This window comes from Panthera tigris, chromosome A1, assembly GCF_018350195.1.
Source record: "Panthera tigris isolate Pti1 chromosome A1, P.tigris_Pti1_mat1.1, whole genome shotgun sequence".
NCBI classification, from domain to species: Eukaryota; Metazoa; Chordata; class Mammalia; order Carnivora; family Felidae; genus Panthera; species Panthera tigris.
In genome coordinates, this window is record NC_056660.1 from 122,806,386 (window position 1) to 122,828,780 (window position 22,395).

The following is a 22,395-nucleotide window of genomic DNA, read 5'->3' on the forward strand; positions in this document are numbered from 1 at the left end:
AAAAGAAAAATTTTTTTCAACTCTCAGGATCATAGTTACAAGAAATTGTTCCAAATCTTTGTTCTGTGACTAGATCAGACTCATGAGAGAAGTCTCTTTTTAAGAAATATAGATTTTTACACCCCAAAATATATTGTCAGAAAATTCAGAGCTAAGGAACTTGTTTTTTAGAAAGGGTTTCTAGGTTATTTTGACAAACAACCATATTTGGGGACAATGGACATGGTAGAGATTAATGAGCATGGCTATGAAAAACACTGTGTGAACATGATAATAATAATCAGTATTTTTTTTTTTAGCTCTTTGTAGTATGTTCCTGGAGATAAGAATCATCAATACTACCCTCTTTTTATGTTCTAGGAAAGCTAATCTCAAGGAATTGAAGCAACTTGTCCAAGGTTATATGTCGATTAAGTGATGAGCACTCTAAACCAGTTCGCCTTTGTGTACCTTTCTTTACATCATCCTCTGGTTGAATGTTCTATATCACATTTTATTCAGGGTTACTTAACATCCCCCTGGAAGTTATAGGAGGTAGTCTTTGTGGCTATACCTTTAAACTACTTTCTGTCTTCTTCTATAGTCAAAAAGAAGCTTTGGAAAGGGCAAGAATTCGAGAAAAGTCATCCCACATTAGATCTTCTGCAGAGAAAAACAGCCCAGCTTCCTCCAGTTCTTCTCTGGTAAGAATGGCTGCTTCAGAAAAGCTACTCATTAACTTAAAGCACCTATGCTTGGGGCGTGTTGCCACTCGCTCTCCATGAACTTCATTTCTATGGAAAGGCCTTGGAAAGGCTAATCCAGTGTAACTCCAAATCCTTTGTCTGTAGTTCATGCTCAGTGAGAGTTCTGGGATGACTGGGCATATTATTCTGTGCCCTTTTAGATTATTAGTCCTGCTCCAAGCCAATTTAGTACGTTTTCAACATTTTAAAACATGAATGTGACTTATTGCTCATGTGGTCCAATAAATAATTTTAGCAGACCAGAAAGACTCCTCATCCAGCTTCCTTTTGCTCCTCATCCCCAAACCAGCCCTCCTCCCAATAGCCCAGAGAGGTATGCTGAGCATGTTCAAACTTGTGAAATTCCACCGATCAGCAATTCACAGTGGTTAAAACTTGCTTCTTCAAAATACAAGTTGAAGGCCATCAGTAATGTATACCTTAGTGTAAATTAGCCTGAGAGAGAGAGTGCGAGTGGGAGAGGGGCTGAGAGAGAGGGAGACAGAGGACCTGAAGTGGGCTCTGCTCTGGCAGCAGAGAGCTCAATGTCAGGCTCAAATTCATGAACCGTGTGATCATGACCTGAGTCGAAGCTGGACGCTTAATGAACTGAGCCAACCAAGCGCCCCACTGTTTGCTTTTTTAGAGCTTTGCCAAGGTGGGGACTAGAAAGGAGGAAAGGGGGGTAAGAGAACATGAAGTATACTCATGAAGTAGAATATCAAATTGGCCCCGAAAAGTAAGACTTTAACACCTAGTCCGATGACCAAGAAAAAAAGAAAGAAAAGTATCAAACATGAATTTTATCTTATTATTTGCCCAATTTAAGTAGGATAATAGATGAGTTGCACTAGTGAAATACATAGTAATGACATATTTCTAGTAAATTAGACACTTCACTAGGAATCCCATAAGCATGAAAATAAACTATTCACAAATCTGTTCTTTTTTTCCCCAGCTTTATTGAGATATAATTGACATATAACATTGTGTGAATTTAAGATGTACAGTGTGTGGATTTAGCACACTTCTTTGTTGCAAAATGATACCACCATAGTGTTAGCAAACATTGCCATCACCTCATATAATTACCATTTTTGTGTGTGTTGAGAACATTTAAGATTTATTCACTGTTCTTTTTTTTTAAAACATTTTACTGAAGTATAATAGTCATATAGAAGGAGTATGCTTTTCATGAGTGTACAGCTACATGAAATATCACAAAGGGACCACACCTGTGATAATAGCACCTAAGTCAAGAAATGAGGTATTGCCAGCAGACCAGAAGCCTCATCAAGGTTCTTCCTAATGTGCAATCTCATTTTGAGCTGAGCTTTTCCTTGGAGATGAGAACCATATCCATTATTCATTTCATCATCCATCCATTCATTTGACAAATGTTTATTGAACACCCACATTTTCCAAGCATTATTTATGTGTATGAGAATGATAGCCATAAACACAGCAGACGAAACTGTCTACACTCATGGAGTTTATATTTGAAGAACATAGGTAATCGATAACATAAATGAATAAAGCGTAAATCCAAGGGGATAATAAAATAAAATAACGATGTAGTTTGCTACATTGTGCTGGGATCGGAGTAAGGAGGGGGATACAATTTTAAGTAGCCTGCACAGGTACATTTACACCAAGGCCTAATGGGATTGATTCCATACATGTAAGTGAGAAGACAGCATTCCAAGAAAAGAATAGCAAAGCTCCAAGGAAGGGGTTAAAGACAGCAAAGAATCCAGTGTAGCTGAAATAGAGTAACCTCAAAGAGAGCCATAGAAGAGGAGGTCATTAAAGTAACAGAAAGCCATATTATATAGGATTTTGTAGACCAGACTAAAGATACTGAGGGGCCCCTGGGTGGCTCAGTTGGTTGGGCGTCAGACTTGGGCTCAGGTCATGATCTCATGGTCCATGAGTTCGAGCCCCATGTCGGGCTCTGTGCTGACAGCTTGGAGCCTAAAGCCTGCTTCAGATTCTGTGTCTCCCTCTCTCTCTGCCCCTTCCCACTCATGCTGTGTCTGTGTCTCAAAAATAAATAAAACATTAAAAAATATTAAAAAAATAAAGACACTGACTATCATTCTGAACCAAGGTTTTATAAAGAGGAGTGATGTGATCTGATTTATTTTTTAAAAGAATAACTTTGCATACTATATTGAAAATAAACTACAGGGAGGCAAGAGCAAAATCTGGACAGCTGGCTAGTCATAGCAGTCATCAATGGAAGAGATGGAGGTAGTTTATACCACAGCAGTGGTGGTAGAAGTCATGAGAGGTGGTTGGATCCTGGGTCTGCTCTGAAGGTAGAATCAACCATACTTGGTTCAGAGTTGTTGTACTACATAAGAAAAAAGAGAAGCAGGGATGCCTGGGTTGCTCGGTCAGTTAAGCATCCGACTTTGGCTCAGGTCACGATCTCGCGGTTTGTGAGTTCAATCCCCATATCCAGCTCTGTGCTGACAGCTCAGAGCTTGGAGCCTCCTTCAGATTCTGTGTCTCCCTCTCTCTCTGCCCCTCGCCCGCTCGCATTCTGTTTCTCTCTCTCAAAAATAAATCAACATTAAAATTTTTTTTAATATATATAAAAAAGAAAAGCAGCCTGTCTTTGTTGCTTCTGTATAATGCTTTATCCTAGTAGTTTTGAACCTTGTAGCAGCAGATACGTGAAAAAATACTAAGGATATATGTGGTTCAGTCCTACCTTTGTCAGTGATTCATAGACAGTGCTTATCTAAATTCTCCCTGATTATCTATTAATATGGAACTCACCATAATCTAAAGCAGTCCATTTGTATGTTTTAATTATTTATCTAAACAACTACACTAGCAAACAAGTATTTCTGTATGAATGGCTACAGATATGATACTATTAAATTTTCTCTTTTCAGTCTATTTCAAAGAGTGGTTTTCAAGGAATTTATTAATTTCATCTAAGTTGTCATGTTTATTGGCATATAGCTATAACATATCCACATCATTCTTTAATATCTATATCTAGTGAAACCCCTTTTTATTTTTAATATTGGTAATGTATATTTCTTGACTTTTTATCAGTTTTGCAAATGGTTTATCAATTTATTAATCTTTTTAAACAACTAGTGTTTGGCTTTGTTCTGTTTTCTATTTCATTAATTTCTCTTCTGTAGTATTGTTTTCTTCTATTTTCTTTGAATTTAGTTTGTTTATTATTTGCTAGCTTCTCGACATGAAAGTTTGGGTCACTGATCTTTAAACTTTCTTCTTTGCCAATTATAAAATTGTTACAACTGTCCCCATATCACTGCTTTAGCTGCTGTGATTTGACATCTGGTAGTTTTGTCATCATCATTCAGTTCAAAACACTTCTACATTCCATTATGATTACTTTGAATCATGAGTTATTTAGAAGTGGGTTGGTTGATTTTTAAATAGTGAGTGCCTATGACCTATGTTACAGTTCCTTTACTAATCTTTTATTCAGATGTGACTGAGGAAATCAAAAGGTTTTTCCAAGCCCATCCCTCTTGAGTGCCATTGACAAAATCTGATTTATGTTTTGCTTTCTCAGGATTCTGAGATGTGCAAACACTACCGAGTATTACCCAAGATGGGTTACCTTTGCCCGAAGAATTTACATCCTGTCTGTGGTGATGATGGCCAGACATACAACAATCCCTGCATGCTCTGTCATGAAAACCTGTAAGTCTACAAGTTGCACTATTATATCTTCAAGGGTAGAGGTTCTTGACTGTGGTGTTGACCCACAGTACTGCACTGATAGCAATTTGAGGTGTGTTGTACCAATTTACTAACCATAACAGTTAAAAATTCAAAATTTGTGGATGATCTTATTCATATATAAAATAGAGAACATTGAAGATTATCCTTTTGGCTAAATTGCTTATATACTTTACTGAGTAGAAGAAAAAGGAAAAGTGGTGGGGTTATAACAATTAGAGAAAGTTTCTATTAGCCCCTGTGTACTCAGGAGAATGTGAACATCGTCCACCCACTATATAAAAAGGAAAAAGTTGAGAATTATTGCTATGTTGAGTCAGCCCAGCCTATAACCTCTACTGGGCCTATTGACTACCTGATAGCCAGGTATTTCAGATCCTCTCCAAGTCTTCTTGGTGAAGAAGTGGTGTCATGCAAGAGAAAGCAACTGGGAACAAATGGCAGACTTGCTGTGGGCTCTCAGATTTGTGCATCTTGGGCATATTATCATTCGGAGATTCAGTTTTTCCACTAGAGAAATGCACACTGTTCTCTGAGCCAGCTGACTTCACTAGGTTGTTAAGAAGAATTGCCATTTTTATTTGAAATTAAATATAAGGGATTTGTTTTAATACTGTCATCATTGGTTTTAGCTCTGTTGCTTTTCTGCTCAAATACTGTCTTACCCTCCCCTCCATTCCCAGCCTCCATTGGACCAGCTCGGAGTGAAAGCATGGTGACAAATCTTGACTTTTCCATCCTGCCTCACCCCACCTAGATTTACACTGTAGTCCATGTATGTTCTAGTCTTCTGAGGACACTATAAGCAAAGGTCAGAATGTGAGGATGGTACCCTCTGCAGTTCATATACTTAGAATAACATCTGAAGAGTGTTTTATGTGTTCTCATGTCTGTAGGTAAAGCACTTGCACTTTAATCCTTTCACTGAATCCTCACTATATTGTACAGAGGATGAATCTGAGGCTCAGAGAGTCTAGGTAATTTGTTTAAAGTCGCAAAGCTAAGAAGTAGATCAGACAGGATTTTAACCTTGTTGGTTTAGATCTAAATACAGTTTTCTTTTCTCTCCACTACACTACTGTTATATCCAAGGTGGTAGTTCTTTAAACATTTGGGGATCAAAAATTTCTTTGTCGATATGGAGAAAGTTACCTCTTTCCAGAAAAGAAAAAAAATGAAGCAACATTAATAATTTGTATGTTTATTATCTATGGGCTCATAAATCTCTTGAAATCCATCCATGGATCTTACAGAGTTTTAAGAATTAAGAAATCTCCATTCAAGAAATGAATGCAACCATTCAGGAATTTGTTTTATATATGCCTTCTCTTCAGCCCAGAAAATTTTCAACTTCCCATTACTGTAAAGGTCAGAGCCTAAATTATCCACTCAGTGTTCTTTAGTCATTCCATTAACTGTATAAACCCATAACAAGTGACACTCTAGTCAAGGGAACATTGAGTCACACACTTCAATGGTAAAAATATTAATAAAGCATGCCTCAGGATGGATTTTTTACCTAAAGGAACTGGGAATATATATTACGGAGAGAAGATCCAGGCTATCCAAGCAAGAGAGAATAGTACTGGTTTCTGTGTTCTCAGAGGAAGTTAGAGGGAAGCCATTTTGACTTGAGCAATGTCCAAAGACAAGGCAAACTATCTTGATAGATAGTGAGTTTCTCATCACAGAGGCAAACAAGTAGATGTTTAATATATGATATTTCTTAAGAGAGGCATTAAAATTTCATACCTTTTAAGATTTTTCCAGCAATAAAATTCAAACTGATTATGTATTGTTATATTTTATAAAATCTATATTCTATATTTAGTATATTTTACGTATTTTATTATGTATATGTATTATATTTTGTAATCCCACATTATCTAGTTTTCCCATCTGTAAAATAATGGCTTTGGACTAGATAGTTTCCAGGTTTATTTCCAATGTTGAAAAATTTCATAAGTAGATAGGTGGATTGAAATGCGATGGAATGGATCTAGGACTGGGGAATGAATTTGGAGCTGAATCTGAAGAGAGGACTGAACCTGGGTGATCCCTACTGGAAAATAGTTGAATTCAGATCCCAGGTCCTACCTTTAATTTCAGTTCTGGTGTGATGCCCAGATGTCACCCACATTGATCCTTGTTGTTGTTTTCTCATTATAACTGTGAGTTTTTCCAGCCTTTAAATTTCCTCTGTTCTGTTTTAGAATACGCCAGACTAGCACACACATACGCAGTGAAGGGAGGTGTGAAGAGAACAGCACCCCAGGAACAACACCTCTCGATGTGCCAGCATCTGTAAGTACACCACATTCGTGATTACAGTGTCAGAGCCACACTGGTTCTGGTCAGAGCAGTGGTTCTGCTTCTGTGTCTTCCACTGGCTGATGGACGTTTCTCGGCTAGGGAAGTGATACTGGGTCACGTGACCCCAGAACTGGTCACGTCTTCCTTGTGAAGATAATTAATTACTGAAATATGCAGGGATAATAATATAATAGTTAATATCTTAAAATATTTACTGTTTACTGGGATCATTAATAGATTGTTTATAAGCAATGTCCCTGACATACGACTTTTGCAAAGTAGGTTTTATTTTCTGTGATCTACCATAAAAAGACAGGACAAAGATTGAGAGTGGTCACACAGTGACAGAACCAAATTTCAACCATTTCTGTGTAAGCCACATGTTCTTGCACTTCATAGTGCATTAAGCTGTTTCCCGGCATGAACAGCTCGTCTTTCTTAAATCCCTGCAAAGACGTTTTGACACACATTATTGGGTTTGCCATTCTCCCTGATGATTGCATTTGAGGATGCTCTTCCTCAGGCAAGATGATATGTAACTTGGGGGAAAATGTAGGAATTTTCAAATAAGAGAAACTATTCAGGTAACTAGGGGTTTAAATTTCAGTTTTTTATATTCCTCATATATGAGACCTTTGGCAAATCAAAGATCTAAACCAAAGATCTCACCAAGTTATTGAAAATATTCAATAAATACTGACTTTTAAGTATTTGGCACAGTGTCTACAAACTAATGGCATTTATTATTGTTATGTTGAAGAGACCAAAGTATGAAGTTAGACAAAGAGTCCATAGTATAAACTTAGAGTAACAGACCCTGGTAGAGTGCTTATGTATTTTTAATAATATTAACAAACTATAGCTTAATAAATTTACATTTGATGTTAAAATATATATTTGTATTCAATAAAACAAAATATTTTAATCAATTACATTTACTAAAAAAATATTTCTTATTATTCACAACTGGTTTCATGCCACTCCACTGCCATAAAAAGCTTTGGCAATAATGGAATTGGAAACCTCTCTGCCAGATTTGGGGCTCCGAAGCAACACTAGATGAGACCATGTTCAAAAGAACTACTCAGTGAGCCTTGACATGGCAAACTGGAAAAATAAGAGACGTAAGCTAGGTGTTTTGGGTTTTATGTTAGCGGCTAGAAGGCCAGGTAGAGTAGGCAGAGTATAGGGGTGAAATCAGGAGACCTTCCTTTTTCCTCGTGTGTGCTTGACAGTCATCTCTTTTCTCTGGATTCTACACATCCATAAAGAAAAGGTATAAACTTTTGCTCTACTCCTATTATTGTGTTTGCTGTCTTATTAAATATAAATTCTTTTTTAACTATTACATTTAAATTCTTAGTGGTTTGTTCCTTATTGACAGAATATATTATCCCTCCCATCTCACAAACATACCCTGTTACATATAACTCAGGGCAGGGATGTAAAAATACTCTTTATGTGAATCCTAAAGACCACACCTCAGACCATATCATGCTGTTATCTCATGTAGACAACTTGACAAAAAGTACTTTATGAGGAATTTGCCATAGGAAATACTGATAAGATATATTTATTCAAATAAGGAAGTTGCCAGGGCTAAGCATTTTAAAAGGTTTTGTAAGAGAGTGCCTTCCTTTCATTTTTGGGTGTGTTCTTTCCACTAGAATTATGTAACAGACATTATTAACAACAGGACTTATTTATGGTATTAGATGATGGAATAAATCATTAGAACAAAAGATGTCCAGAACATGGGTTCATTTCCCTCTGTAGGATTCGTGGTGTGATCTTGGATACACCAAGGTGGGTACAGGTGGGTGATGGCCCAGCATTGCTCTGATGACTATGATGATGCGTGTCCTGGAGGTCGAAACCTATTGCCTGAACTTTGTTCCTGTATAGAAAGATTCTATAAGACAGTCTGGAGTCTGAAGAATGAATTAAACGCCAGATCACAACTTTCCTGGAATAACAGACCGAGGATCCTAGAACACATACTTACACTTAATATCTAAGAAGTATTTTCTATTGTACGATAACTACTATGATTTATGTAACTCGGAATTTTATGTGCTCTTTCCTTGTGCGCATCTTCACAGTAGGCCTGTGATTAGGACAGGGGTTATTATCTTTCCCATTTTATAGAAAATCAGCCCGGGGAAGATCCTGCAATTATCAGAATTATTCAATATTACATTTTGGGTCTGGTGTAGGTCTTCTGACTTCAGAGCTTATGCTCTGCTACTATCCCTTAGTTATCAGGAGATTCTGAAAACCAGGAGCTCTAGAAAAGGGATTACATATCTCAATTAAATAAAAATTAGCTACCTTGAAAGGAAATTTCCTGACAAAGATTTTCAAAGATGTAACAAGACCATAGATTTCCACTTTCAAACCAAAGTAAATCTCCTGGGGTGGATGTGAGGACTAAACTGGAGGTTTAGGTTTGGAACAACAGTGCTGCTGGTGCTCCAGGTGGTACTAGCTGATAATGCACAGTAATATGGAAGAAAACTTCCTGAGGCCCTTGCCTTCTTCTAAAAATCAGAGAGATGATTAAATTCTTACAACCCAAAGAAGCTGTAATAGTAAAGCATTAGTGTTGGAGGAATTGGATTTAAGTTCTGACCAAATGTAAGACCTTGGCAAGTCACTAGCCTTCTCTGGAGCTCAGTTCCCTGCTCTGTCAAACGATGTTAATGACACCTACCTCTTTTCATTACCATGAGGACCACATGTAATCAAGCACAGAGTTCGTATTTGTATCTGTCTCAACAGGTAGTATGTACTAGGTGTTCAGTACTCATTGAATCAATTGAATAAATGTGGAAGTGATTTTAAATGGTGAGTTCTTGGCAGAATGCAGGGATCTGTGGATTTCTCTGACTACAACATAACTATAAATGTATAGCCCACATCTCTATTATATCTCTGAGTTTCTAGCACCTAAACTATCCATCTTCTCTTCCAGGACAAATGATGGAAGAATTGGAGAAAGCCATGAGGGAAAATATATGCCCTAATTCTGAATTGCCTCTCACCATCTGTATATACAAAGAATTCTTCAGAGCTTATTATTTACTATAGAAAATGATACAGTGCTGTTGGGGGAATGGACTCACTGACTTTCAGTCTTTCCCATCTCTTTCCTCCTAGAATCTGTGATCCAAGGGCACAGAGATATCTCCATCTGTCTGTGCTTGAAAATCTCCTGATCACAATGCTGTCTGTTCAACTACTTGTTCAATAAAAGTAAACCCAGCAGAACACCATTTCTGGGATTTCTTCATCACTGCCTGGATTTACAGGCTTTACAGAAGCTGAAAACTACCCTTTTGTCTTGCTAAGCTATTGGTAGACACAAAATGCTCACTTTTTTTTCAGTTTCAAGTTGCTGTCCTAGTTAGGAAGAAATGTCTAGAAGAGAGGTAGGGAGGTATGGGCTCCAGGCATTCAAGAGCTGTATAAACCCAAACCAGCTATGAATCACCTTCCATATCTGTCACTTTACCAGCTCTCCTATGTAACTTCCGTATTTCCATGCAGAGCGTAACTACCTCTGTGACACAGATACCATCCAAAGACACAAACCAGTAGTTTCTCATATTCGGTCATGTTGCCTATTGACCATTTCCTATATCACAGTCTGGGAGAAGACTAAGCAGATGAGAATTACCAATGTGTTGCAAGTCTCTAGAGCAGCACAATCCAATAGAAAAAGAATTCAAGTCACATGTAATCTCAAATTTTCTAGTAGGTAAAGAAATGGGTAAAATCAACTTTAATAATGTATTTTATTTAGAACCCAGTATGTCAAAACTCTTATCATTTCAAAATATAGTCAATATACACTTTCATTTTAGCAGGTCATTGATATTTTATATTCACAGCATACCTGTTTGGACCAACCACATTTCAAGTGCTACATGTAGCTAGAGGCCACCAAATGAGACAGTGAGCTAATGCACTTGAGAAATTAACCAGGGAATACAAGTGCTAGGTAGGGGTGGGATGGAACAGCTTGTAAGCTCCTGCCTCAGCGCTGAAACTCTGTCATGTTCAGCATCTTGATACTGACATCCTGTGACAGCACCTAGATGGGATAAACACATCCTAGAGGGAAAAACCTATGGAGAATCCATCATGGTTGAAGTTGTTCTCAGCTGAAGAACTGTACCCAGAATGGTAGGTCTACTTGGATTTGGGGAGTTAACTTTGTTTTTTCCCTCTGCCCTTTTCTCTTAGATAAGTTGTTGCTAGGGCAATTACAGTTAGGATTTTGTAATCATTGTCCTTTGTAACTGCGTGAAAAATCAATTCTATGCTGTTTTTCCCCTTATGTTATCATTAAGGTAACAGAAAAAAAAAGAAGGTTATAAATCCTTTTTTTTTTTTTTCAAGCATGAAAATACTGTCATTTCTGGAAAGAAAAAAAAAAGTGAGAAAACAATGTTGCTATTTTCTTTGGCAATTCCAGGATATAAGGGATGGGTTAGAGATTCTTTAACATGAGATTTTATCTCCTAAGTGGGTAGTTCTCGGAAATCCAGAAACTCTATCTTCATGGCCAAGACATATTGTTTTTTGAGAAGTAGTTGCTTTTTTATGTCACTTTGAACATTTGAAATATAAACAATAAACCGTTTACAAATATTCTTTCATTATTTTTTCTGTTATGATTATCATTATTAGCTAACATGCACAAAAACTTTGTTACCCATGTTTAAGACTTAACCAGTCCTTGATAATCATTCTGAGCACCAGGGAAAGTGTGGCTTAGGAATAGGATGGAGTGGAGGATAAGATGGTCTGGAGTGGGATTAAACAGGGAGATGGAAAAAGGCTCAGGGACCCAGGGAAGGTCAAGAGTAAAGTGGGGGGTGCAGATGTCAGGAATGGGATGGGTACCAAGAAAAATAGAGAGTGGACTGAGATGCAGGGATTGGGGTTGAGTGTGAATGTGTTGAACATGTTACTTGGAATTTAAAACAAAGCTGAAAGTTGATTTTTTTTTGGGGGGGGGACACAAACTAGAGGTGAATATAAAATGTCATCTGTGTCACAACGCTCACAACAAAATAGCTGCATTAATAATCAAGTAAACTAATTTTTGAGTTGCTTCTTGAGTTATGTCTTAATGGATGGTAGGCAGATGAAAACTGGACCCATATCACTGAGGTTACACAAACCAGCTCTAAAATTCTAGACCAGGACGTGACAAATGATCCTGTGTTGGAACTAAAAAAAACAAAACTATTTATATCACCTCTTCTTGGTCACTCTCACAGACTTATGCCATTTCTCTATAACTGATGCTGTTTCAGATTCCACTTTCAGAATATGGGTTTTCATAGATCTACCACTGTCAACTCCTTTATTTTCTCATGTAAGGGACTCACCTGAGATCTTCCTCTTTCTCTCAAGGCTACACAAACACCCAAGGAGAATACTTATCTACACTATGGGTAGGGAAAATTTTTCTGTAAACAGCCAGATAGTAAATATTTTAGGCTTTGTAGGATATATAGTTTCTGTCACAACCACTCTATGCTGTTGTAGTGTGAATAAATGAATTTACATTATGTAAATAAATATACGTGGCTGTGTTCCATGTATATTTATAAAAATAGGTGGTGAACCAGGTTTGACCTGTGGGCTGGAACTCACTAATGGGTAGGAATCTGTTAGTTGTCCCTCTTCTTTGTAACATGTTTGTCTTCTCTTTGTCCCCTTCTGTACTTTTAAACACCAACCACACTTCTCACTCCATGATAATAGAAAATAAAATAGAAATATAACAATAGAATAAAATAAGGGAAATAATAAATGTTGACATTTCTAAACATTTAATATGTGCTTGGAACTGAAAAAAGCACATGGCAAGACTCACATTTGTACCCCAATCCAATATTCTTTGTGGTCTTCTTGGTTGACTTTGACCAAAGCCAATATCATATTTTACACAGAGATAATGGTAAATGAAGTCAATATGTCCTGTGGTCTTTATAATGATGAGGGTATCTGGTTACTTCCTGGAAAAAAAAACATAGCAAGACATTCCTGTTCTTTCTTTGATGCCATTGTGGCACATAAGTCCCTTTTTCTTTCCAGTATTGACATGAAAGTTCTATCTAAATAACATGTGACTATAAATCATTCTTTGAGCATGAGGAGAGAACAGAGGCAAGGACTTTGTCATATGAGGATTAGTCCCAGGAAAGAAATCAAACAAAATATTTGTCATCCTTAATGGAAATTTCATATGACCATAGAGCTCCTTCCAGATTATTTTGAGGGATAATGTGCTGTCTTCCTCCAAGTCATTCTATGCTATTAACTACTTTTCATTATATCTTTGCTTCTCCTGTATCACGAAGCTATCAGAAAACGATGTACTTTTGCCATTCTAATCTGTTACAGTACTTGTAATATTTTTTTAATGAATTTTAGACCCTCTTTTTCTCTCCAACAGAATTTTCCAATGGCCTTTCAACAGACTTGTTTGTTTCTCTCCTTTACAGCTCTCTCTTAAAACAAACAAACAAACAAACAAAGAAAAAATTCCAAGGGCACCTGGGTGGCTCAGTCTGTTAAGCATCTGACCCTTGGTTTCTGCTCAGGTCATGATCTCATGGTTCATGGGATGGAGCCCCATGGGATCACTGTTAGCACAGAGACTGCTTGGGATTCTCTCTCTTCTCTTTCTGCCCCTCCCGACTTGCGTGTGCACTCTTTCTCTCTCAAAATAAATAAATAAGCTTTAAAAAAAAATGAAAAACTCCAAATGACCTATTCCAAACACAGATCTGTTTAATTCCCCAGTTTAAATTTTTGAAGACTCCTATGAAGCAGCCACACTGTACCAGAACAAAGCAAAACAAGACAAACCTGAACTCTAGGCATTGTCTTCTATATTCTCCTCTCCTTTTCATCCTCCATAGAGTCAATCACCGCATCCGATAAACTCCAGTTCAATCCATAGTCAATCCCTTCATGACAGGCCATATCATCCTTATAAATGATCTCCCTCTACAGCCTTCTCCCTTCCATTGAATTCTTTACTGTAGGCAGGGTAATGCTCTGAAATCCAAATCTGATGGTATTATTCTTAAAACCTATAAGTGGCTTCTCTAGCCCCCAGGATTAACTCGAAACTCTTCCTGGTACAGATAAAAAATTGCTGACACTAATAGCTGAAAACAAACTAGTTACTTGAAAATATGAACTTATAAGATGTATCTCCCTCCCCACTACCCCGTAGGCTAGATAGATTCATGAGGCGTTTCTCAGAAATATTAGCAAAAGCTGCAGCTGAAGAGGAATGCAAAGAGTAGCCTGAGCCCAGAAAATATGTTGTGAAGTGTACTGTTGTAATTGACATTGTACTTTCAACCAACTAATTTTGTCATCAGCTAAATATGTAATATGTACTGATAAGGTCTCAATCAGCAAAAGATTATTGTATTTAAGGTTGATAAAATCTCAGATTGACAGAGTTAGAGAAAAATTAGAGATGACTTATCCAACATGTTTCAGATATGGGAATCCTGAAGCCCAGAGGGGGGGAAGTGATTTTCTGAGCTTACCCAAAATCAGAAATACAAATTCAGCTAAATGGTTTTTAATCTCATGTTCCTTACACCATTCCCTCTGGCTTCATGAACCCTAGTTCCATGCTCTTCATACAAATAACATTATCTGATTATGTTTTCAGATAAAAAGGAATGGATTTTTCATCTAGTGATCCAGAATATTGCTCATGTCCTATAGAAATGGTCACCTCTGTTTATGTGTGGAATAATTCAATTCCAAATCTAGGGAGTGTGTGGCAGGACAGAGAGTACATGTGCTGATTTTTTTAGCACATAGTAATGGGATTAGTGATGAAAAGTGAATTCCAGTGGCTTGACTTACATGAAAGAAGTCTTGGAAGCAGTAATAAAGTAAGAAGTTTTCAACTATTATATTCTCACCTCTGGATCCATTTTGTGCCTGGAATTTTAAGTGTGAAAGTTTCCAGAACTTCTGTTCTGAGAACAGAACTTGCCACGGTCTCTACAAGTGAGTTATGGACAAGGTGTGTTCACAGGGGATATTTGCGTAAGTCACAGCCTTTGATCACAGGACAGACATTAATAAATCAAGCAGGAAACGCCACATCCTTCTCCACCCAGAGGTTGTTCCTATGCCTTCAAAAGAGGAGTAGACAGCTGAGTGATTTCCAGTTATAAGTGCCCACTGAAGATTTGCTGGTGGAGCTATATAGCCCAATTAGCACTTACCCAGAAGCACAAGATATTCCAGAGAAAAACCAACATTGATAGTCATTTTAATGTCAGCATGTCAAATCAAAGAAGAAATAATAACACAACATCCACAATAAAAGCAATAGTCAAAAGCTGTTAACTAGGGTTTTTTTTGTATCTTTCCTTCCCCTCTATCACAAAGCTCTAAGAAAACAGTGTGTAGTTTATTTCAGCTACACTGGACAAAGGCATAAATAATAGGCAAGAAATTATCCTTCATGGCTTGAGTGCTTTGGGAAGTAACCCAAATAGTAAAATTTTCAAGAGAAATGAAAGCGACCAAGTTCTGACACTGCCTAACACTGCTGCCTGGCAGCATCCTCAAACGGCAAAAGACTGCTGATACTTGACTATAAAAGGTGTCTGCTGAACCCTGGAGTCAACAGTTCTCAATCTCAATCAAAAATCACTCTGTCCCATGAGTGGCACAGAATCAGGGAACAACTTCTGGGAAGGGAACCATTTATGTCTGGATTGGACCATCAAGATGCAGGCAGCTGCCATGACTGTCTAGAGATCAGAGGGCCTCTTCTGATTTTCTAGGCACCTGCTTAAACAGCTCAGATCCTCATAAACCCCAATAATGAATGAGACCAAATGTCCCCAAAACCCAGCAGAACAGAGGACTTGGAATCAGTTTATTTAGAGAAATTTTATAATTTTATTTAGAGAAAAAGAAGGAATAGATAATTTTGTACATCTACATTATTGATCAAAGCTCACACCTACTATGTGTGGGGTCTTATTGAGGGTTGCCAGGAATTCATGTGAGATACATATCCACATCAAGGGCTTGCTTCCCTTGAATCACAGCCAATCAATTATTTCTGAAACAAGATCTTGAACCTGTAAAGGAACTGGTAACAGAAGTTGGTATGGATTTGAAGTCGCTTTGAGACAACTTTTGATTTGGGCAGTGTATTGTGATGATGCTGAATTTTACACAATCCTACACACTCATTTTAAATCTTTAGACAGTTACTGAGTAGATGGCAAAAGGAAGAAAAATGTAGTGTTGGTAGAATTTGTTGACAGGGTTAATTTCTCTGTCATTCCTGTGGGAATTTCCAGAAAGGAAGGAATATGGAAGTAGATTTATAAGGTATTATTCTTGAACTCTGAATTTAAAAAAAAAAACAAAACATCAAACAAACAAAAACCCTTATATTCTTTCTGGAGAGAAACACACACACACAAATTAAAGCCTAGTTGGTGAGAGATTGGCTGTGAGTATGAAAATCAGAAGAAACGAAGACTCCTCTAAGCTTTCCTGGATTGGGTTGCTACTGGCAGATATTAGCAGAGTGAAACTGGAGAGAAGCCACTAAAAATGAGATTTAGCAACAAGGTTTGCTAGGAACATATTGAACTAGAAGATCCTATGGGATGCCAGGATGGTGATGTCCAGATAGCAGTAGAGAAATGAATGCAGGACCCAGGCAGCAAACTTCCTCACCTTCTCTGGGATACCAAGTTGGGACAGAAACCCCATGCTGACTCAGGGCTGTGTGATGGTTTGAGAAGTTACGGCATTAGCAGAATAAATCCTGTGCTAGAATCTAGGGATCTATTTCACTGCATGGTCTTGAACAAGATATTCTCCCTCCCAGGGCTTCACTTCCTTTTGTGTGTGTTTTCTAGGTCAGTTTTCAAATGGATTTGCATGGAGCCTTATAGTATGTGGTGGAAAAGCAGGGGCTCTTGAATCCTGTCTTGCTTCTATTTAAGTGACTGCCTTTTTAAAACTGTTTCATTTGTTGCTTACCTCATAAAATTAGATTTAGAAAGAAATGTAAAGTTCCATTTCTTAATTAAATAACAGTATTGAAGAGTTTGAAAGTCACAGGCCTAAATGCTTGCCCCTGGCCTTGCCAGATCCAGCATCACTGAGCCATGGTTCTCATTTCTGTTATCTACTTAGAACTTGTGACTCTAATCAGATGTTCCACTATAACTTGGGAAGAAGATCATTTACCCCATTAAGAAGAGTTTCTGGAGCACATTTCATTATAATATACATATTTCAAATGCTGAAGAAGGATTGAAATATGGGTGAGGTGTAAGTACTCAAATTTCACAATAGGAGAAACCAAAATTATAAAATTATTTCTGAGAAAAAGAAGTGATATTGGAGATGAAAAGTGGGAGATCGTAAGTTCTGAAATTAGAGGAACTAGTTTTGGATCAAGATTCTATTACTCATTAGCTGTCTACTTTGGTCAAGTTTCTTAATTCTTCCAATCTCTGAGTTTGTCCTTTCGGAATTAACTCTGTCTTAACTCCACAGTAAATTTATCTTCTGGACAGCTGATGTTGATGACCACATCTAAGTACTTGGAAATCATTAGGCCTATATTATTGGAAAAAAAAAAAAAAAGGTTGGTTATCAGACATATATAGATAGGGGCACCAGAGAATGTGTTAAGCAGAATATCATATTTGTAATCTTAAGAAGCATGACACTCTATGCTAAAATCTGGATTTTCATTATAAACAATCATTGTTGCTATTGACATAGCATATATGAATAAAAAAATACAGAATAGAAGCATAGGTCTAGGATTCTGGAGAACTGGCTCTTACAACTATTAACTCTATGACTAAATAGAAAGCACTTAATCTTTCTGTATTTATTGTCCCATCTGCTAAGTAGCAATAATACTGCATATTTCACAAGTTTGTTATAATCACTTAACAAGCCTTCATAGAATATTGAAATTGTCTTCCTACTCTAGAAAAGCAAGGTATTACAGCGCTAAGTATTCACGTCTGTACAACAAGAAATGTCCTCATTGCTTCTGTTTTCTGTTTCAACTTTCCTACATTTGATATCACCTTAAAACCCTTTACGCATACCATCTTAATGTTTTTTTCTCTTTACTACACCTGTGATTTTTATTTGTTCTTAAATATAGCCATGCTGTTGTATTTGCTAAGAGACCAGAGGATTTTTATGCAAGAGAGCTTCTGGTAGGTGAGTTTCAGGGTATAACTATTTCCACTGGCTACAATTCAAGATAATAAGGAAGTTTGTGAAGTTAATACCCTAGTTTGGGTTAGCAACCAATCACCACTGAAAAGGTCAATTTTTAACGAAGGTGGGACCCTGCCTTATGCATGTGTGTATATATATACGTGTACGTATGTATTTGGCAGACTGCTTTCTCTCTCTTTCTCTGGACTTCCTGTCTCAGAGCAGCATATCTCTGCCACCCTCACTCATCATCATGATGAAGAGCATCACCGCTTTTGCCATCATCACTCTGGCAGCCACCACGTGGGCTGCCTCTCCTCCTGGTGAGTTGGGACTCCTTTTAGTATCCATACCCATGTGTTAGCTGCAATTTGTTCAACCTCCAGTAATTATAGGATGTTAAAGTCAGAAGAAAATTTAGAAGTTAACTATCTGGATTGTTCTGATTAACAAAGAGGGGGTGGGGGTCAGACCTTCCAGAAGAGGAAGAGAGACTGAGAAGAAGAATAAAAAGATTGCCATGGGAATAAAAGGTACAGCATAGGGAATATAGGCAATGGCACTCTAATAGGGTTGTAAGGTGACAGATGGTAGCTACATTTGTGGTGAGCCCAGCATAGTGTATAGACTTGTCAAATCACTGTGTTGTACACCTGAAATTAATGTAACATTGTGTGTCAATCATACTTCACTTAAAAAAAAAAAAAGAATAAAAGGACTATGGGCAGCCTGCTCAGTTGCTGATCAAGATGTCAGGCTTCTGAATTGCCCTTTCAGAAACAACTTACGCAACTTTGAGATCGTAACCAACCCCTACCCTTGACATGCTCACAGGAATTCCTAGATACCTATGACAACCTTTTCTCCAATGACCAGAAATTTCCCCCATGTTTATTTATTTATTTTTTAAGTCAGAATTGCATACATTTCTGGCTTCATCCTGAACTGGCCATAAGTAAAGAAGTGACCTCTTAGGTCTGATGGGGGCAAGGGATGTTAGAAATGGGTTTTAATTACTGTAGACAGTGAATTCAACCTTGCATTTCTAACTATGGAATTTGCTCTTTCTCCACTTCCTTCTGTTCAAATGCGTCCCATGCCACACTCTTCTGGGGATCATAGAGGTGAGTATAGCCCCTTTCTGTGGGGTCTTTGTAAAAATAAAATCAGAGCTAATTCGTAAATGGAGCTGTGAAAGTAGCTAACCTGGATCACTGTGGATGGAACTAATTCCTAGGGAGGTAAAACCAGTCCTAACTCCACTTCTCCTGGTGGTGTTTTTTTCTTTAAAGGCTGCAAAAGGAATCTCTTTGCAAATGGGGAACAGCAGATTAAGGAAACTTTTACCTTAGGTAGCTTTAAAAATTTTTTTTTTAATATTTATTTATGTTTTTGAGAGAGAGAGAGAGAGACAGCATGAGTGAGGGAGGGGCAGAGGGAGGGAGACACAGAACCTGAAGGAGGCTTCAGGCTCTGAGCTGTCAGCAGAGCTGTCTCTCTCTAAAAGGAGAGATTAAAATTTCCTTCTTAACCTGTTAATTATCATTTTATTTACAGATTATTTCAGGTCTGGCCTAGTTGTGTAGCACAGCACCTGGACCATACAAGGTCTTCTAGACATATTTGCTAAAAAGTTGAACACGCTATGGTACTCTTTTCACTCTCTTCTCTTTCTTCCCAGCTTGATAGAAGAATGGTTATAGAATTGAAGGAAAACAATGTAGGCCATTATTTTTTATTCTAATTATAGGTGAACTGCTCACAATACAACAGAAAAGGCTCTGGGATTGCATGCTCAAAGGAGCTGAAACCAATATGTGGCATAGATCATAAAACTTACAGTAATGAATGCATGTTTTGCCTACTGAACCAGTAAGTATAATACCCAGTTTGGAGCCCCTCTTTTTTTAAAGATTACAAAGTCCACATTGGCTAAAATCTGCTTGGTTTCTAACAACATGGTTTAATAAATCCTACCTTTTGTCACACTCCTCCAATACCCTTTGGACATTGCTTTGTTAAAATAAAAATAAATAAGTAAATAAATAAATATCTCTAAGGATATATATATTTCTTTGCTATCCAGCCAAATACTCATTCACATTATATACTGTCCTTCAGGCATTAGCTGTTACATAGAGACATTTTTATTTTCACATTACATTTGAGGAAACTGAGTCTCAGGCAGAAAATGTATCTTGGTTAAAGTTCCATAATCTTCTGTTTATATCTTTCTTATTGTATAATGAGAGCTCAGAAGACAACTCTCTCTATTTAGGCTGTTTGCCATGGGTACTATTATAAGAATTTGATCTATCTTTTATAACCCAGAGAAAATCCATGTTCCTTCTTAGAATTATCTGGAAAAGTCTAAGGAAGAGATTAAAAATACAAATGGGTAGTTGGAATCCCCACCAGCAGACCCACAAATTACACAAGAAGTCCTCACTATAAACAACATCTCAGCCTCTAGGCAAATGAAAGAAACATTATTACTAGCCATTCCATGAATTTGAATTCACCACTTTATGACTACTGGTTAAATCATGGGCTTTGGTGTCACACATCTGGATTAGAATCCAGATTGCACTTAGTAAATATGTGACATCAGACAAATACCCAACCCACTACATACTTCACTATCCTCATTTGTAAGATATAAATTATTTTTTAAAGCTTATTCATTTATTTATTTATTTATTTAAAGCATCAGTGGGGGAGGGGCATTGGGAGAGGGAGAGAGAGAATCCCAAGAAGGCTTTGCCCTGTCAGAGCAGAGCCCGATCCAGGGCTCCATCCAACAAACCATGAGTTCATGACCTGAGCCAAAATCAAGAGTCAGACACTTAACCAACTGAGCCACCCAAGAGTCTCTGTAAGATAGAAATTATAATGGTGTTTAGGGTTCACTGTGATAAAACATATCAAACATTAGCTCTGCAGCTAATACAGAAATGAGCTCTTCTTCCTTCTTATCATCTTCCCCTTCTTTTCTAACCCTTCTTAAAATTTATAGTCAAGTATAATAACAAGTGTTATTCAGAATAAAGTCTCTCAGGATATGCAAACTCATGTGCTGAAAAAAAAACAACACAAGAGATTAAAGACTGATAAGATCTTATTGATTATAGCATCACCTAGCCTCCTTTTAGGAAACAGGAATCTAATACAAAGAGGAAGTGACTATAACAAAATTACACAGACTGTGAGTGCCAGAGACGGATTTGAACATATTTTCTTTTTCTTAACTGCAAAAAAATGTTTTCACACTATATTACACCTTTGATTTTCATGTGAATATTCATGGACTATTTTTTAAATGCCCAGTCTCCTCTTAGTGCTGATTGTATTTTCTCATACTTTTATTTGTTTACAAAACGATCACCCATAAAAGACGTTAATGGTCAGTATTAGCCGACTAGAGTAGAATTTAACCAGAACTCCTCATTCTCAGTACAGGTTAGACAACACAGAATAACATATGACTGTATTTTACTCTATAGATTGTGAAATGTCAAGTAATGCATTACCCATTCAATAAAATCTTTTCTTTCAGAAATAAACAATTTCAACTCAGAAAACTTTATGATGATAAATGTGTAAGTATACACAGAAATTTCATTTATGTTCAATATAAAATGTTATAATAATTCTCACTTTATGAAAGTTTTAAAATAGGTATTCTAAAATCTGTCTATGACTATGTATAGACAAAAAAAATCAAGAACACATGTAAAGACAATTCAGGGGTAAAGAGCTATGTGAGTGAGTTAAAATATTAAAATAATTTTAATAGAGTTTGAAACGTGACAAGAGAATTATACACATGGGATTGTGGTAGTAAAGATTTTAAGGAGAGGCATCTACGCCAATTTGATGGTTGAGGGAGAGAAATATCATCATGAAACTGTTACAAAAGTAGTTAAACTGACTTTTAAGGAGGACTAAGGAGTCCTAAGGTCTTAGGAGTCAATCTGATGGAGAAAGGGGGTAAGGTGATGCAAGATAGAAAAAACACCTTAAGCAAGGGCACAGGGATGTATAGGAGCAGGAAACACTCCGGGAATTCGGTTGTTAAGTTTAGCTAGAGTAAGAGGCAGAGGATAAGAGAGATAAGCCAGGCTCATGAGGGGACTTTTTGTTGACGGGGAATCAGTTAAGTAATCAAAAAACAAAAAATGATTTTTTTTTTTGAAAGATCACTCTGGCGTCAGTGTGGAGGGTGATTGAAATGTCAGATGAAGGTAGATTTAGGGCAACAAACAGGCAGGCAACTGTGACTATGCAGGCAAGACCATGAGGACCTGGATAAAATGGATGACAGCATGGCAAGGAGAAG

At 37.2% G+C, this 22,395-nt stretch overlaps 1 protein-coding gene across 1 annotated transcript in view; it reads left to right on the forward strand.

The window, feature by feature from the left end:
- The window catches only part of SPINK5 (serine peptidase inhibitor Kazal type 5), a 95,810-nt gene extending 85,770 nt beyond the window's left edge, over window positions 1-10,040 (forward strand). The window contains exons 30-33 of the mRNA XM_042959130.1: window positions 584-683; window positions 4,291-4,421; window positions 6,674-6,764; window positions 9,748-10,040. Coding sequence (XP_042815064.1) covers window positions 584-683; window positions 4,291-4,421; window positions 6,674-6,764; window positions 9,748-9,756 — 331 coding nt within the window. The 3' untranslated portion in view covers window positions 9,757-10,040. The remainder of the gene's footprint in view (window positions 1-583; window positions 684-4,290; window positions 4,422-6,673; window positions 6,765-9,747) is intronic.
- Window positions 10,041-22,395: the final 12,355 nt, after the last annotated feature.